The sequence below is a fragment of the Loa loa genome (genome assembly GCF_000183805.2).
Source record: "Loa loa unplaced genomic scaffold supercont3.11, whole genome shotgun sequence".
Lineage (NCBI taxonomy): Eukaryota > Metazoa > Nematoda > Chromadorea > Rhabditida > Onchocercidae > Loa > Loa loa.
The window spans coordinates 655,030-673,902 of NW_018108191.1; the positions used below are offsets into that span (position 1 = coordinate 655,030).

General features: G+C 29.7%; 3 protein-coding genes across 3 annotated transcripts; 2 read left to right on the forward strand and 1 right to left on the reverse strand.

The window, feature by feature from the left end:
• Positions 1-1,148: 1,148 nt before the first annotated feature.
• LOAG_05928 (hypothetical protein) lies at positions 1,149-5,542 on the reverse strand (the record flags this gene model as incomplete). The annotated part of the gene is made up of 6 exons (XM_003141467.2): positions 1,149-1,280; positions 1,611-1,709; positions 3,223-3,350; positions 3,777-3,963; positions 4,695-4,884; positions 5,415-5,542. 6 exons carry the CDS (start codon positions 5,540-5,542, stop codon positions 1,149-1,151), a joined length of 864 nt encoding a protein of 287 aa, XP_003141515.2.
• A 783-nt stretch (positions 5,543-6,325) lies between these two features.
• LOAG_05930 (hypothetical protein) lies at positions 6,326-6,553 on the forward strand (the record flags this gene model as incomplete). Its single annotated transcript, XM_003141468.2, has 1 exon — positions 6,326-6,553. One exon carries the CDS (start codon positions 6,326-6,328, stop codon positions 6,551-6,553), a length of 228 nt encoding a protein of 75 aa, XP_003141516.2.
• Positions 6,554-13,211: 6,658 nt separating this feature from the next.
• On the forward strand, positions 13,212-18,812 carry LOAG_05931 (fidgetin protein). Its single transcript, XM_020447015.1, has 13 exons — positions 13,212-13,597; positions 14,079-14,168; positions 14,524-14,666; positions 14,957-15,011; positions 15,316-15,359; positions 15,675-15,861; positions 16,177-16,277; positions 16,695-16,774; positions 16,882-17,033; positions 17,405-17,541; positions 17,727-17,890; positions 18,128-18,237; positions 18,483-18,812. Exons 1-13 carry the CDS (start codon positions 13,541-13,543, stop codon positions 18,606-18,608), a joined length of 1,446 nt encoding a protein of 481 aa, XP_020302711.1. The 5' UTR covers positions 13,212-13,540; the 3' UTR covers positions 18,609-18,812.
• Positions 18,813-18,873: the final 61 nt, after the last annotated feature.

Consider the following 18,873-nt stretch of genomic DNA (forward strand, 5'->3'; position numbering starts at 1 on the left):
TAATAATAATAATAATAATAATAATAATAATAATAATAATAATAATAATAATAATAATAATAATAATAATAATAATAATAATAATAATAATAATAATAATAATAATAATAATAATAATAATAATAATAACAAGCAATAATGACAGCAATAATAACAATAATAATGTTATGCCAAAGTGATGAAAATGTAATGCCAAAGTCGCCAAAGTGATGAAATTCACTTTTCATTCCATTTCGAATAGCTCAAACTCTCGAGGATAACTTAAGATTCATATAGTAATATATATCGTCATTGTTATCAGTATCATCATTATTATTATCATGTACCGTGTATAATGTCATTATTGTCATATAAAGGTATTAGTATTATTATCATTGTTATCATATATGCAGTACAGTCATTATTACCATATGCTTTATTATGATGTCAATAATCTTTTGTTCATTAAAACCACTGCTCTTTGTTTATTTTCAATTCAGATTTCATCTTTTTGTTGTAACAGCATTTGCAAAAAAAAGTTTTAATTTCTTTTTTTTAGACATTATCTTCAATATCTTCAATCTAAAATATGAAATTATCTTTATGAGACATTGCAATTATTTGAGCTTTACATTTTTATTTTCCCGTCAAAATTCTCATGCTTCGTCTTGTTATTTGTTCAAAAATGTTATCAGTGATCAGATTATTTTTTTACAATTAAATCGGTGAATAATTTCAAGGGGAATGATTGAATACAAAGAAATAACAACTAGTTATGAAACTGATTTAAAAGTTTTTCCTTCTTCCATGAAGTCTAAAGAGATAATGTCTGGTATGATCTATTACTATTAGCAAATATAGTGTAATAATTCATTGAAAATACCGGCTTATGCAAATTATCACTTTTTAGTTGAATGGTGCAAAATATTCCAGAATTATCCCAAACAGTCTTTAATTTTTTTCCAAATTATTCCAGACCTGAAAAGAGAAGCCAGAAATAAGATAAGATCATTTTTTTTCAGTGAATTAAAATATTAACAAATTTTTTAAAATAACTCGTTTTTCCTTCATTCTAAAATGCTTTACTTCCATATATTTTAAACATAAAAATAAACGGAAAATTTTCGAAAAAGACAAGGAAATACTAACAATTAAGAAGGAATTCAACATTAAACCGATCTGAACGACTGCATGGCAGTTATTTTGCTACGGAATACTTGGGAATGTGTGCGCATATGTGTATGAAGATTTGACGCCCGATTGAACGCCTTCTCGCAAATGGAACAAATGTAAGGTTTCACCTGAAATTAATAATTTTAAGCATTTTATGAAAGATATATTCTCATGTCTACAAAGTTAATCACAATATGCAATCTTTATTTATTATGGTAATGCATATACAGTAAGCATACATACACAAAGATCTTTATGCAAACAAACTGAACTAAGTGAATCAGAATATATTACCTTTACTTGTTATAGTAATGCGAGAACAATAAGGGAATGCTTACAGTTGTGACTAATGTAGATACTTTTTGTTTAATTTAATCATATCTTTTATTTCTTTTTTCTTCACTCTTTTTAGTAATACGGTAAATATGAGAAGAAAATGAAGAGATAAAATAGTTTACTGTTGTATGGGTAAGACGATGACGGGTTAAATTGCCCGGCTGTCGAAATGCTCGACCACAATGATCACAGTGAAACGGTTTCTCACCAGTATGAATCCTCTGTTGAACAAAAATAAACAAATATTCAACAAATTTCTACAGGCAAATTCCCTGTAGAATTAATAATTGAAAAGTATGAAAGATAATAATCGTAATGATATGGTAATTGATAGCATGTGAATTGAACGTTTAAATAATTCAAATGGCAAATTATTTAAGGTTAAATTTCAAAATTCGGTACAAAATTTCTTGTATAGCGTCAGAATTTCATTTAAATCCTAATATTATATTGGTAATGAAATTAGAGGAAAAGTAAATTTCAGGACAGTTTAGTTCCTCCATTTGGTAACAGATGAGTGTAGTTATAAATGGCAATAAATGATGCTAATTAATAATGAAGAGGAAAACTTTTCATAATTTTTCATAATTCCGTTTCCTCACATCGAAATGTTCCGTGGCATCCTCAATAAATCAGATGTATGTATGCTTTGGAGGGTTTAGAGATTAGTAAAAGATTCAAAAGAAAGAAAGAATTGCTAGTGCTTTGAAAAGAAAGCAAATATTTCTAAGCACGATACAGCCTAATGATAGGCACAAAAAGTGACTGACCAACGTGCTATTTATCCATCATTTCTCTTGACAGGTCAGTCAGATTACACTAATCACATTATAAATTGCTTCTTGCACCGTAAGGTAATATTTTTAAATAAGAAGTAACATTACTTGTTATAAAGTCAATCACTAAAGGATAAGCCATCTTGCAGTGAACAACCATTCACTTCACCTACTCTAAGTAAATTAAAAAAAAAAAAGAACGAAGCATTATTACAGCAAGATGATTATTTAATTCAGTGTTTGATTGTCTTAGTGAATCAATTGCTGTTCTTTTTAAATCCATTTGTTGGTCTGATTCGCTGATCATATCCCGCAACTTTCTCAGAAAATTATTTTAAATTCTTTTTTAAAGTGCTTTTTAATCCAACATAAAAATTCAATTATCATCTAAGGAAGATATATTTGAAATGAATGAATCAATCTTCATTTATGTATCAATCGTTATGCATTGTTCCTCTTTTGTTTTTCAAATAGATCGATAAAATTCTTGTTAGGCTTATTTTCTTTTTGACTCAAATTTGTTTCTGATTTTTGAATTATATAGAATAAGATAGGGAATATTAGAAATTGCTTAGAGTGGGAAAGGTAAGGAGAGAGATTGGCGACACTGACTATACAAGGTTTAAAAGCAAAACGGGTGAAAGCTTATCGCTTTAGCACAAAACCTATTTTTGCATAATTTATGAAATCATCGAGCTTTTTGCTAGCCATCAACCCAAAGTGTCATTGTTGGATGATGAACAGGAAAAGAAGACTTATTTCAAACCCATCCTTATTGTTAGTGGGAATTTCCTTCAGCATTTCATCCTCTCCATTTTCCTTTCTTTCTAAATCATTCATTATTTATCAAACTTCACTAACATTTTAAATCTTTTCTTCTAATATAACCATACATCATAAAGAGATATCGTATCCCAAGCCCTTCTTTTATCAAGGAAAAGAAAAAATCGTACGTCACCTTATGTGTCACCAATGTATTACTTCGGCTGAATGTTTTATCGCAAATATTACATCGATATTTTTTAATAGTTGATTGATTTTGATTATCCATTGTCCGGAAACGATTTTGCTGCTGATATATGCTTGCTAAAATTTTTTTCACATTTTAAATTTACCATTATCATTCTTATTTAAAGTTTTTTCAATAAAGAATTCTGCAGGTCTTCTAAAAGAATTGTTAGATTTCTCTTGTCCAAAAAGATGAAGCAGCTTATTTAAGCTAGTGGGAATTTAATACTAATTTATATTAATTGACTGTGTAGAATAATATCAAAAAAGTGACCAATCGTTCAGTAACTTTTCAACTTATGACAACTTTCCTTTCTTTTTCATACCTCCACATTATATTTTGTATTTTTGAAAAAGTTGAAAAAATAAGGGAGAGAAAATGAATAATTAAACTCACGAAATGAAGATTTGAAATCAAAGTTTTTTTACTTATCAAAGCAATTTAGTTATTAAAATTTTTTCTATAAATTTTTAATTTTAAAGAAAAACGAAAAGCAATATTACTTTGATTGGATAAAATTTGTTGATTGATAGCTGACGATGAAGTAGATAATGATAATGGCGATGATACTGGTGTGGATGATGATGATGGTGACGACAATTGCTGTATCGCAGCTTGCTGCATTTGCATAAGTTGATAGCGAGTGATCATCAATTGTGATAAGCATGGTATATTGTATGGTGATAAAGCCTATAATTATGCAGTATTAAAAATATCCTGAAAAATTGAAACCATGTATGGTATCATATAAGTTCAGCTTGATATATCACAGCAAAACTGAAACAGGTTTAAGCATTATATTCCGGATATTATTAAAAAGTCATCAAGAGATTATGTTGGCCAGCTAAGAACTGAAAGAACAAATTAGTCATAGCCTATTTGGATAATTATCTGGAAATCGCCGTGTATTTATTAAATAATTGTAAATTTAAGATAGTTTTGCTTATAGACAAATTTCAAAACTAACAGAAGTTTGATTAATTCTTCCAGTACATTTAAATGATTAGCTGCTAAAGAGTTGTACTATAAAAGCAATTTTGAAATCATAAGTAAAAATAAAAGAAATAATGAAACTTAAAAATTTTAATGAACAAAAAATAAAGAAGGGTGACAGTAAAAAAAATGAAAATAATGGAAATATGAATTTTTTAAGTATTTAATTAACCAAATTGCAAATTGATATATTTAATTGAAATAATGATGAAAAAATGAAACATGTCTAGCTAAATATTTAAATTTTAAACTGAAGCAAATAATTTGGAATAAATGAAAATGGAAAGTTAAAATGTGTTAATATTACTTAATTACAAGTACTATCGTTATCATCAAGATAAGTTCTGATTACGGATCGAATTTTATTATTTAGTCATATATTTTTTGCGAGATTCTTAATAATGTCATAGTATTGTATTGAAAGCTACATGTAAATGCGTTGGTACTGGCACTCTGTACAAAAAATACTGAGATGATTCATTTCCGGGGAAATTTTGTAATTGATTTCGAATTATTGGCATCGGTAGCGCTCTTCGCCAGGGTACTACATGTGACTTTGGTACTACATTTTGCTGTCGCTCCTCATCTGAGCATCCTGGCACATCCCGGTTCAATTTCCTGCAATTCCAAATCTGTATTTCTCTGTTAATTTGGAATTTGCCTTGGTTATTGAATTCGGGTATCCATTACTGCACTGAATTTAGAATTGACATTAAAAAAAGTTGAGTAGGAAAAGCTGATGAAAATGAATGAAAATGAATTTTTAAAGTCAAAGAAAATTGAAATTTAGAAGTTTAGTGTAACTGATAAATAATAGTACAAATAAAAAATAAGAATCAGATTATTTTTCATCACAAGAAAAGCTTTCAGTAGGTTGGATTTTTTTCTTTTTCCTGGTACAATTCAGAAATATTAGCTTTTCTATAATTTCCTAAATCCTCCATAGTTTTAATTCAACATGAAATTTTCTTCATCTCCTGTAAATCACTTTTCATTTATTAAAAAAAAGAAGTTATCAAAATATTTAAATTTAATAAGTCCCTAGCAGAAATATTAATATAATGTTATTCAGGATACCGGCATTTGAAAAACGGAAAATTTTAATATTTTTGATGAAAATTAGTATGAACAAAAATAAGAATAAAAACCGTAATGTTTCGCATTCCTTGTTGATTATTTCCATTGGTTTGACAATATTATAATTAATTGTCTTCATATCATTCGTGTCGCATTGATCAAGTAATGAAGCAATCAAGTACGTCTTCTTTCTTGGCATTATTCCTTTCTTATCCGGTCCAAAATATTTCCGTTTCGGAAATTCTATCAAAATTTTATCAATCAGTTTTTTTGTTTTCTCTTTGTATTTGTTAAACTTTCCATTTCCTTTCTTCATCATTGTTAATTTTGCGTTTGGTTGATAACTAACTATCCAAAAACTTATCAAAAACTGTTACTTCAACAATTATGTCTGAAAATTAATTTTTTTTTTTTTTGGAGATGGAATATTTGTTTTGTGATTTTTTAACAAATAACCTTCAAGGAAATAATCGTAAAAGTAAAGATATATATTTGTTTTTTAACATAATTTTTTTAGAACAGAAATAAACTATTTCAGTGCATTCCTTTCTTATGCCATCAATAATATGAAGAATGAAAAACAAAACAAGCCAAATATTGTTCAGGAAGAATGGGATTAGAGTTGAAAGCCAAGCTAATTCAGTTATCATCCGGAAAATATGGCAAAGTTTGTTTTGGAGTTGAAAATCAAACTGTCTAGATATTATCCAGAAAGAATAGTATTAAGGTTGAAAGCCAAATTATCCGATGAAAAAAGAATGGAATAAATGGAATAGGATAAATTACAAGAACAAAACTTATACAGTGCCTAGTTCCATCTTTGTTTTGTGGCACAACTGAAATTATATGAAAAGTTTAAAGTTACGGTAACAATGAGGAAGTGAAGGAGAGGGAAAATGATAGAATGAGAGGCAGGAAGATGGGCAGGGCGGGGAAGTTGATTAAAAGGAAAAGTTGGATAATGAGCTAGCTATACGGGAGAATGCTAAAGGTAAAAAGAATTAGTAGTAGTAGTAGTAGTAGTAGTAGTAGTAGTAGTAGTAGTAGTAGTAGTAGTAGTAGTAGTAGTAGTAGTAGTAGTAGTAGTAGTAGTAGTAGTAGTAGTAGTATAGTAGTAGTAGCATTAAGGGAAGCGCAATATTCCGGAGAGAGGTTTCTAGCATGTGGAAATGGGAGAGGCTTAACTAAACATCGTCCTCTTTGTAACTAACTCTTATAAATCATTTAGTAAAATTTACCGTAATCTTCTCATTTACTCTTTTCACTTTTCTATTCCATATTGTAATATAACCGTTCACATATATCATTGTTATTCGTTTATGCAATTTCCGGGAAATATAGTACTGGATTAAAAACGGAAATGGTAAAAAGATAAGTAATTTACAAACTAAAAGTATAATCTTAAATTAACTGTAAAATAATATTACATGCATCAATTCTTATTTGTCAATAATGCTTGGTTAATTAGTTTATTACTCGATTAATTATTCCCAATGATGATATCTTTTCATTATCTGTAAAGCTACTTATCACAAGCATTCTGAAGTAATAAAAAAATGATAACGATAAAGTATATGATAAAAAAAATGATAACGTATATGATAATGATAAAGATAAGTAATATACAAAATAAATTTGAGTACCTACATAAAAAATAAGTTCAGCTTGCATGCAAGTTTGTTTGTTTTTTCGACGAAAAAAAGAATTTCAAAAATTCTTTTTGTAATAAAAACTAAACAAATTCCTTTTTCTAGAATAAATAAGATAAAAGAAAAATTAAAAAGATCGAACATCAAATATGAAACTTTTTGTAAATCGCAGAAAAATTTTGAGTTTTCGGCTTTATAATTTACATTCACTTTTCATTTAAACTAAATAATTCAGCTATTGTTCTTTCGATTTATATTTTATTAATCTTCCATCTTTTATTGTAAAATGCTAAAATTTTAATATAAGTTGCCAGCGATTTTTTACTGCTTTTGGACAATTCATTTTAACGTATGAATCAATAATTAGTTCCGAATGTTGTAATTCATCAAATTTTCCTTTCCAATATGATATTTTGATATCACGATTGTTTTTTTTTTTTNTTTTTTTGTATATCATGAGTGGAAATTATATCTGCATGAATTATTATAGCAATTATTAAAATATTTCGTATTGTGCTGAAATTTCCATGAAAAGTAAAAACATTATCACTTCAACAGATAATTATTACCATTCAGATCAATATTTAAAATAAATAATTGTTACCAGCGAATGGTAAATTTTGTTACTGAAAAGTGGTAAGTTGATTAGAATTGAATAAGAAGAGAATTATTATATCAGATATCATTAGGTTGATTAGAATTGAATAAGAAAAGTGTTACATCAGACATCATCTCAATTACACTATCATATCATCACCTGAAAAAATGAGTTGGATTGCTTAACAACTTGACAGGTTGTCCGATAACCTAATCCGTTTTTCAGTGTTGTGTAAGCAAAGATATTAGGGGATGATGCAATACATGTCATTAATGACATCTTACATATACTAATCAAAAATTTCAATTCAGTCTGTCATCGATATTTCTACCTTATAAATACTAGTTTACAACTGGATTCGTTTTTTCTAGTCTTTCCTTTTTTCTGATTTTGAATGTAAAAAAAAACATTTTATTTTTCATAACTTTCTAACTAAAATGAAAAAAATTACAAAATTCTTCCACTTTTTTGCAGCTTCGTTTATTTTGATGAAAAAATTGTATAATCAATAATTTAATTATTTTCAATAGTTCGAAATAGAATTATATTTTGCTTAAAGTATACGTTGTGAATGAACAATTACATTTCACTATACGTATTACAATGGAATGAAATGGAAGAAATAAAAATGAAAGAACCAAACAATTATACAAAAAATTTTAAGGTAATCAAGAAGTATTTTAATTTTCTCCAATTTTCAATCTTGTTTCACGTTTTTCGCAATATTGAAATTTTACTACAATACTATTTTTACCTTTAAGGTGTTAACAAAATATATTTCACACACTTCTTAAATTAATAAAATAAAATGAGAGAAATATCAAAGCTATAAAGTTCACCTATTTCTTGGATGAAAATTTGATTGATATTGCATTGTTGATGATGGCACCATTTGCTTTGAAAACGTATGGATGTCACTTTGAATCGATGCAAATTGCAAAAGTTACAGGTAAAGTTCATCAGTAGCAAAATTGTTCACTGTAAAAGCGTTAGGATCATATCTCTCAGAAGTCAGTTAGTTGTAAAAGGATTAACGAAATGATCGTTAATGGTACCTTTGACAGAGATCGATGTTTTATGGCCAAGTGAAATGAACCCTTGAGAATGTGCAATTAGCTTTTAGCACATTTAGATGCTATTGCTATATCCCCAAAACTGTTACTGTTTTAAGGATGAATCTGAAGGACACTTAGGGACAATCATTTATTCTCACATACATATGCTTCATTCTTTCTTTTTGCAACTAACCTCAGTAATTTAATTGTTCATTTGTTATGTGATGTTTAAATTGTGATATATTAGTTGAAAAGTTAGGATAAATTTTTAAAAACTGTTAAAAGTTACTTGCACATCGTATATAAATTATATATTGAATGATATCATCGATTTGTTTGTTTGAGAAATTTAACTTTGGCAAACGATTCCTTTCAAACATCATTACGAAATAAAAATTTGATGGTTGATTGCGAAAGTTATGATGTCATATAACTCGATTAAAAAACTATCCTTTGCTATGCCTTTACATATCAAAATATGAAATAAGCATATATAATTTAATCGTTTTTTGACATTATATATATATACTTATTTATTTGCTTATTTGCCTATTTATCCATTTATTTATTTACTTATTTGTCTATTTATGCATTTATTTATTTGTGATTTTGAGCTCAACATTTTGGCACGAAATTTCTACAACTTTTTTATCAAATTTTAAAAAATATATTGAAATGGTAAAATATAGAAACAAAATGAACAATAAAAGCGTGTAAAATATTTTGTTATCTTATCCATTATAATGATCATATTGAGCTATTATCACTGTAATGATAATTTATCTTTACTACTATTATGATATACATTGTATTTACACACCACTATCGCTGCAATAATCATCTGCATATATTATTCATTGTAATCAGTAGACTAATTAATTAGCATTTGACCCCGACATTTTTACCCATCCTCTTTGCTGATGATGATCCTTGTCCAAATTGCATCACTTCATGAGTACCTTTAAACCGGAATAAGTATTTTATATTTGTATATCGGTTGCTATAATCTGTTAATGTTAACATATCATTATGCTACTGCTTTTTAAGGATGCATTTAACTAATTATGAAAGATTTATAAAATATCAATTAATCGAAAAATTTCTATCAATTAATGCAAAAAGTATTTGTACACTAAGATCAAAATTGTACGAAAACTAATAAAACAAATTATGGCAGATGTAAAACAGTATATGAGAGTAGACTGTTTAATAATGCTTAATGAATAAGCTTGGTCTGTTCCAGTAATATTTGATGATGGAAATCATTCATATTTCTTCCAGGTAATTATATATAATCATGTAGTCTGCTTATTGTGTCAAACTTTTTTTGTAATTAACTATTACTGTTTATTATTATTATCCTAATAAAAGTGTGAAAGGAAAGGATATTAAATAGATTGAAAATAATTTCTTGTTAAATATTAATAGTTCTGCTATGGTTAATTTTTACGAAGGTAAGTTTCTATCTACATCATAACATGCCACGTAAGTTTCCTACAGTCATATCAATAATTCGAATTTTAAATTATCCAATACTTTTTTCATTTATTAAAAATGGTGATTGCTGTCACATATCAATGCATGATATCATTAATCAATTCAGTACAAAAGAAATTAATTAATATATTTGATATAGAATAATATATCCTACGAGACATTTAAATATCTACAATACTTTTAATCAAGGAAAAGAATAACAGAATACTGGATAAGGCCTGGAAATGACTAGTTTATTACTTGAATAACTGAGTAAGGAAAAACAAACATTATGGAATCATTGATGCGGAAACTGAATGTAGACAATAACCTGGATAAGGAACGAAATATCAAGTGTAAACGAATACACCACCTGCTGTTAAATTTGCCACATCAGTGAATTCGTCATCAAAATCATCAGTTCACAGTTGACAGTTTACATGACATTCTTCATTCGTCTCTTCTCTTATGTGATACTTGTTATGATACGTGCCTTGCGCAACTACTGTTAATCCATGATAATTCAGGGATAGAAAAGGAAGAAATAAATACGCATTTGTACGTATATTCAATAAAATAATCATGACACATCTAATAACTATCAGTAATTTTGATTTGCAGAAATTCAACAAAAATTTTTTATTGCATTAAAATCTGTGAATCTTTTCTTGTTTCTTTGCATAACAAATACACTTTTAAAAGGCAGACTTTATTAACTTGATACTTTTGATAAAATCCAAAGATATTAATCAATTAAGTAAAATGGACGATAATGTTGTAAAGTATATACAAATCATAATACATTTTTTTTAAGTGGAAATACGTCACGTTTAACTTTATACACAAATAAAAGTGTAATAGAATAAGCTCGAGATCCTGAATGGCCGAAAATAAAAACACGTCAGTTCATACGTGAATGAAGATATGAGATATTGAATAGATGAGTGAAAATGAAACCAACTTAATACTTCACTTTCAAAAATGTATTCCAAAAGTTGTATTTACGAGTGAAATTGAAACGGAATGCAAATATTTTATTGCTTCAAAGAAAAAAAACTATTAAAATTTGTTGTCTTGAAAGAAAACAGGAGAAATGAGACACAATTTCCATTTTGTTTTCTTTTTAGATTAAACTTATCTTAACATTTTAATATTAATTATTCTTTGGGATGATATTACCATAGGATGTTCATCATGCTATAAGATTATCATTCAATATAATATTTCTCTTACCGAACCGCTAACACGACTTTTTTCTTTCATTTCTTATCATCAAGTTTAATGACAGGAACTCTCTCTCCACGACGATGTTTAAAAAGCGCCTCTAATATCCATTCATCTTTCATCGGCTTGATAAATAATTAATCATTCAATCATCTCGAGATATCATCTGCTGATCAAAGATACGCAATTTTGAAAAGGTTTTGACACGCACATCTATTTTTCGCTTTCTCGAAGAGACGATTGATAAGTAGAAAGCTTAGCAATATATAGGCCAATTTTGATTACCATCATCAGTCCACTTGTCTGTTAACGAAAATGTATCATTCGTCACAGCTTGGAAGAAATTGATTTAAAGGGAGATATTAAAAGGATTTACCGAAAGATGAAATATTATAATACATAACAAACAAAAATTAAGGCATTGTTCTCCATAAATTGTAAATTATCAAAAGGTAACCAAAAAACTTAACAAAAGCCATTACTTTAAGCTGTTAGTAGTAATTCTCTCTAAGTAAATACAAATAAGAATGACTCCAGTTTGAAAATTTTATCGCACTTCTTTTTTCCCACAGTTGCAATCATGCCGTTACATTTCGCTTTTTTCTGTTCTTCACTAGATTAAGGACTATGCTAGACTTACATCATTATATTCCCCAGAACTCCTTAAAAATCTAAAATGGGCACAAACAAAGGAGCCTTTCTTAGTGAGACTTCTCGCAGATGTATCATTCGGCATATCCCCGGTGAGAATGTCAAATTTTCCGAGCAAAATAAAGTGAAATTCTCGCTTATTTCAATATATTAAACTATTTGCTTTTGTTTTATTATGGTTTGATTCAACGATGCACAAATTTTCTTTTCAAAATCATTTAATACATTCTATAAATTACAAACTTTGCCAAGTAATTATGACTTTCAGTAAGACTTTACGGCTCCCTATTCCAGAAAGTTAAGGAAAAAATGATTTTTATTACAAGGGAGTGAAGAAAAAAGAAAAATCTTTAGAGAAGAACTGCTAAGAGTAAACAATGAAACCAAATTTGAAACAAATTGAATATAATTCATCCAAAATATTAAAAGAAAGGAGAGGGAATTTGGTTTCAATTTGAAGTTTAAATCAAAAATTGAAAAATTAACAGAAAGCTAAGAAATATGGAAAATCCAAATATTAGAATAGAATTTAACTCCAATTTAACTTTCTATTTGCATAGTATACAATGTTCTATCATATTTTGGCATAGATTAGCGAGCTATGCCGAATAATCGGATAAAGAGATATCTTTCCGGAACAACTTGGGAATTTGCAACGAATAAAACATTAATGCTTTCCCATTCTTACGGCAAATACATTCTAAACAGTGGCTTCGCATGAGTATTTTTACGGACGAAGACTTTTCTGGAAGACATCTGGAAAGACGAAGCATCTTTCCGGATCACGAGTGAAGCAGTAAAGTGTGAAACAAAGAATTGCAGAATGAACTATTTATTTCACAGTTCACAGCAAATGCAACGTCCTGATTTTTTAAGGCATTTTTACGCGGTGAGTGTGGGGGAGCTAAGAATATTTTTCTATAGAGTATTGAGCACTGATACACTTTAGTTAGACGTATGGTATGCAGAGATTGCAAGCGATGAAAATAGCATGGTAATTAAAAGATGTTGAGGAAAGTGAGGAGAGTGGTGAAATTTGCTAAATACTGTGTAGAGATAGATTGAGGAAATGAGCGAAATATTATGCAGTTTAACAGTCGTTTTGATTAAAAACAGAAAGAGATATCATAGCAGATGAAGTTGCACAGACATTGATGTGAATTAAAGCAAATTTTAAGTTGAGGAAATAGCTAAATAGCAGCGATAATGAGAGTAGTGATGACAAACTGATAATGAGAGTATTAGGTGGCGAACTATCAGTGATAATAATAATAGTACTGATGAGTGATTGAATGCACTGCGAACTCTTTTCTCCATCTGTTAACTCTTCGATAATACTCTGGTCATATCATGAGACAGCTGTGTGCATATTCACTTCTTCATGATTCCAGTGACGTTGGACCATTTCGGACTTGTCCGAAGTATATTCATATGCAAAAATGGTCGTAAAGTAATCGAAGCAAAGCATAGTAGTGAATTATTTCTGTGTACTGTAATAGTTACCATTTGATTCTAAGGAAAGTGAAAGGTCACTGGAGAAATTAATGAATCGGAAAAGAGCGAATAGTGATGGCGATGGTCCATCCACAGATTTGGATCAGGTGTGGTTAGGAAATGCTGAAGAGTTTTATTAAACAGTTTAAGCTTTCTTTTTCCAAGCAAATTTTATTATCGGACATCTTCATTGATGCAAATTAAATCCAGTTATGACAATTCCGGTAAAATCATTTCCGTTTTGCCATTATTCCAAGTTGGATATTGATGTCACACAGTTTGTTAGAGAAATTTAAATTTCATTCAAATTTTAATTTACAAGTCAAATATGCTTCTTCGGTGATGAACTATAGTTTTCTTCCCGTCAGAACTTGGGACTTTTCTTTCTTCTTATTAGAAAATTTTTAGCAAACCTTAATATATCATTTATTGTGTTATGTAATTGCCGTTTAACACCTCGTTCGGCCATTTCCGGGCAGAAGAAACTTGGAGGAAACAGTACTATAGGGAAATCATCACTAAGTTAATCTAGATAAAAATTCATTGTCTTTCCAAGAAATCATGATGTGGTTTTCTATTTTAATTCAGATGAAACCTGAAACAACCAAAGAGGGACGTTTCAATTTCACTCAAGATCCAAAAGTACTGGAAGTGCAAAGACAGCTGTTGGATAATATGGTAAGTTAATTGATGCAAGCTACTGTTTAACAGTTTCCCCTTCCGCAGTGCAATCTACTTACCAACGCCTTGGATTTAAAAACAGATTATTTGAGAGAGTCAGACGAAAAATTTTTTTAGAAAAACATTTCTTTTCCAAAATTCAAAGAGTCTTTTCTATCTTATTCATGATGAGACAGCACAGTGTTTCGAGCCCAAACTTTCTCATTTGTTGCAGCGAAGGAAATTTTATTTTTTCTTCGAATTTTGTATTAAATTTCACACTTCTTTTGTACCGCACATTTTTATTTTTAGAATCCTGAGCATAATAATCGGGGTTAATCCCCGATTCAACCAATTCGTGTCATGTTTTCAGAATAATCCACCCTCAATAAATCAAGATGACGTGAAACATCCATGCTCCACCAATTCGAATAAGAATGTTGGATCAATTAAGTATTATCGACTCATCAAAAGGAATGGTGTGTGTTCACGATCAGGATTTGATACAGATTTCAAGTATGATTTTATCTCATTTTGCAGCTTTTTAGGTGACACTTATAACATACATTGACTTCCACTTGTTGCCTGTTGTGCAATTGCACTAGTTTCAAATATACATTTCCAGCAAAATAGCTTCAATATACTCCAGTATAATTCTGGAAAGCTTAGTGGACAGCTTATCTTAAAGATTTGACCGCATGCATGGTATAATCCGGCTTGCCTTTTAACAGAACTTTTACAAATGGTTGCTATGTTGTTATCGAGCTCATTTATAAAAGTGTTCTTTAATAAAGCGTTGTTTTTAGAAGTGCCAGTGGACGACCAGTTGTAAAAAAAGTAATGCCAGTATTTCCTGATAATGTAAGTTTATCGACTAATTTTTTTATATATCTTTTGCAGTTTGTACTTTAACATTTCAAGAAAAAATAAGTGATAGAAAACTTTCTTGAGCAGACAAAAGAATAGCAACATCTTTTTTGAGAAATTGGTAAATCTAACAAAGTATTTCTTTATCCTTTTCTCAATGATATAAGTATGATATTTAGGTTTCGTTGACTTTCATAGACCTTTTTAAGTAATTATTCAGTAGCTTTTATGCTGCATCCTTGGAAATGGGCTTTGTAAAATATCGCAAAATAAGTTGTTCTTCATTTCCATTTTTCAGGTGAACACCATTAATGACAAGACACAGCGTTATCTAGGAGGAAGGTAAACTCTATTACTTATTTTTTTTCATCTCGTTTTGCAATCTTTTGTATGTTAGTTCATATCCCGGATTTATAAACTTACTTTTTTTTTAATTTTCTTTCCTATTCTTACTTACTTTTTCGTGGTCGTTCAGATTTCGGAGCCATCACTTCCTCTTTGTGCGCTTGCAGTCTTCTTAGATATTAGTTAGGAGATCACTTTGTCTATTAATTACGGACCTATTTGCATATTATGCTTTCATCTTTTTCAGAATAGAAGAGTTTTCTTATGCATTATTCTTGTATGTTTGAAATTTCTTAAAGTGTGCATTTACAGGAAAGTTGTTCTGACAAATGAGATGTTAGTACACAAAATGGATACCAATGGAAATGTCAATGAATTACAAAATAGACATCCTGCGATGAATAGTGGGTGTGGCGTTGTAAGTAAAAGAGAAGGGTGGAAAGCGGATGAATCGTTGAAAAATTTGGACGACAATATAATTAACATAATTGAAGCCGAGGTTAGTTGCTGTACGATGTATTTTCATTATGCTATGAATATGAATTCTAAGCAGTTGAGCAGTTTATCACTTTGATATTTCACTGTACTGTTTCCATTATATCACTGCATATGCGGATATATAATTTATAGAGTTTTGGTTACAGTTATCGCAACATAACAATATTTTGAAAGATAACACTGCTGCATAATTTAATCCATGATAAATGTTGTAAAAGCAGTTATGTAAATATTTTATGATAATAAAAGGAATATTTTCCTTTCTGCAGACAGTGAGAAACTGATTGAGAACTCTTTCAAGTTTTTTGATTTTTAGATTATGTCAACACGAACGGATATTCAGTGGGCGGATGTATCTGGTTTGGAATCAGCTAAAAAAGCGCTCAAAGAAGTTATCGTTCTTCCATTTCTCCGGCCGTATGATTTTATGTATTTAACATTAGTCCCCGCGGTTGGTATGAACTACGTAGAATTATTTATATCATTGAATTACTTTATTATTATCTGTGAATTCGCTATGTATTCCTTTCGGTAAGACTAGGCTATATTTGCACCAGGTAATATCAGAGCAAAATACACTTATTTCTGCTTAGCAGTACTTATTCTTCTAACATTTATTTACATGTGGAAATGTTAGGGAAACGTTCGCATATCAAAATTGAATTTGCGACAGATTACATTATCATATTTTGAAACGCTTAAGATGGGACCCAAATATTCACCTCTATTATCCGAAAGCGGCAGAAAATGCATTTTATTATCACTAATATTCCTGTTTCTTATCAGTTTAGTTTGTTTTATTAATGTTCCTTCTGTCATGCCGTATTGTTTCAGTGACATTTTCAAAGGCATACGTGCACCACCCAAAGGTGTATTACTTTTCGGACCACCTGGCACTGGTAAAACAATGATTGGTAAGTATATATTTTTGATTGTTGAGAAGGCATCAAATATTAATATCAAATATTTTCTGTGAATTTACATAAATATTTGCGTTTGTTTTATAAAATCATTATTGCAGGACGATGTGTTGCATCACAGTGCAAAGCAACGTTTTTCAATATAGCAGCATCATCTATTACGTCGAAATGGGTTGGTGAAGGTGAAAAACTTGTCCGGGCTCTTTTTGCAATAGCACGGGTTTTGCAGCCTTCCGTAGTTTTCATCGATGAGGTGAATTGAATTTAATTTCACCTTATTCCAAAAAACATATATCACCTCCCAGGATTTCTAATAAATCCTGTATGCAATATATGAGTCGTTTTAAGCCTGTTAGGTTATGACTATAACGTTAGGTTTCCAAAAAATTTCGAAATCCTGATTTCTCCATGCATCATGTCGTTTATCCCCTTCCAATGAACTTGATTTATTTTGACTGTCAGATACGGACATTCTCTTACGCTTTCCATGCTATGAATTCCTTGCTATTGAAGCTCTTCAGTCTATCGGGTGGATAAGACATCGAATAGTGTTAAGAATCTGAAGTCATTAGTGAAATCCGTTATTACTTCTTTACTGCTTAAGTTCATCTACTATAATTTCAGATTGATTCTTTACTTACAAGTCGGAATGAAAGTGAGCACGAGTCATCAAGAAGAATCAAGACTGAATTTCTTATCCATTTAGACGGTGTTGCAACTTCCTCTGATGAAAGAATTCTTATTTTAGGAGCTACAAACAGGTATGATCTTTTCTTATTACACCCCTTTTTCTTTCATTAATTTTTTCTATGAATGGATTTTTTTAAAAATTATCCTGAAAAATACCTTATTTTGAAATCATATTTATGTTGTTCGCCGTTGCGGAAATATATGAACTGAATAGAGGATATAAAGCTGCATCGTCTTAATTATTTTACTTTTAAAGACCTCAAGAATTGGATTCAGCTGTTAAACGTCGTTTTGCGAAACGATTGTACATTGGCTTACCATGTGATACTGCAAGAGTACAAATGATTCAGTCACTTCTCAGTGATCAGAAACACGATCTTTCCGATGACGATATACAATCCATAGCGAAATTAACGAATGGTGAGTCCAGACAAAATTTATCATTAGTATTTTATCATTCATTACTGAATTCTGTCCGAATAACATTTGGTTCACATCATCACCATCTTGAACGAGTTCTTTTTATAAGCACTACGATTATCACTCATTTGTTTTAGAATTGACCCGTCGTATTACTGTTTTCCTATTGCTGCGAGGAAAAAATTTTGTTATTTTACTATTGCAAATGGAACAAATTTCATTATCGTGATATTACAGGTTATTCGGGTGCAGATATGAAGCAACTGTGTTGCGAAGCAGCCATGGTTCCAGTTCGTAATATTGTTGATTCATCGTCGCTTGACATTGCGTCCATTAGCGCTGATGATGTTAATTTTGAGAAATTTTTTCAATAGCACTAAACTTGAGATTCACTGAGTTAAACCCTGAAAACTGGAAATATCAGCACTCGAGTGCAGAAATTTATTGATCCCTTCGAATAATTCTTGCAAAGAAAATGTTACTGACCCACTTTTTTCCATTTTTTATTTTTATTATTTATCTTTGTTAGTCACCTTCTCTATCTCTGTCGTGCATTTATGATGTTGTTAAATGAAAACATAAACTTATTCAGATTCGCTCAATTTCTTTTTCGGATTTCGAAACAGCGATGCGTTTTGTTCGCCCAACAGTTGTTGAAAAGGATCTCGAAGGGTATCAAACATGGAACAAACAGTATGGATCTTTTGTTCCGGATTAAAGCGATATTGGTTTTAAAGGACGTTTTGGGAACCGTTAGGTTCCATCATCGTTTTAGGAACAGTTATGGTTATAAATTTTTTTGAATAAATTTATATGGTATTCATTGTGTGTTTGTTGTTATATTTCTGGAAATGAGTATGATTTCCAGTTGCTATCCACTTCCATTGTCATACTATATGCATAGTATGCTGAATGTTGCGTATATATATATATATATATATATATATATATATATGTTAGTTAACTAAACTAGTTGTGTTGTA

What these genes read in the sequence shown, in the direction of transcription:
- LOAG_05931 (XM_020447015.1), top strand. Translation starts at nt 13,541, where the DNA reads ATGAATCGGAAAAGAGCGAATAGTGATGGCGATGGTCCATCCACAGAT. An exon ending in GACAGCTGTTGGATAATATG is followed by an intron (nt 14,169 to 14,523) that starts GTAAGTTAATTG and finishes TCATGTTTTCAG; the next exon opens with AATAATCCACCCTCAATAAA. An exon ending in ATTTTAGGAGCTACAAACAG is followed by an intron (nt 17,542 to 17,726) that starts GTATGATCTTTT and finishes TTACTTTTAAAG; the next exon opens with ACCTCAAGAATTGGATTCAG.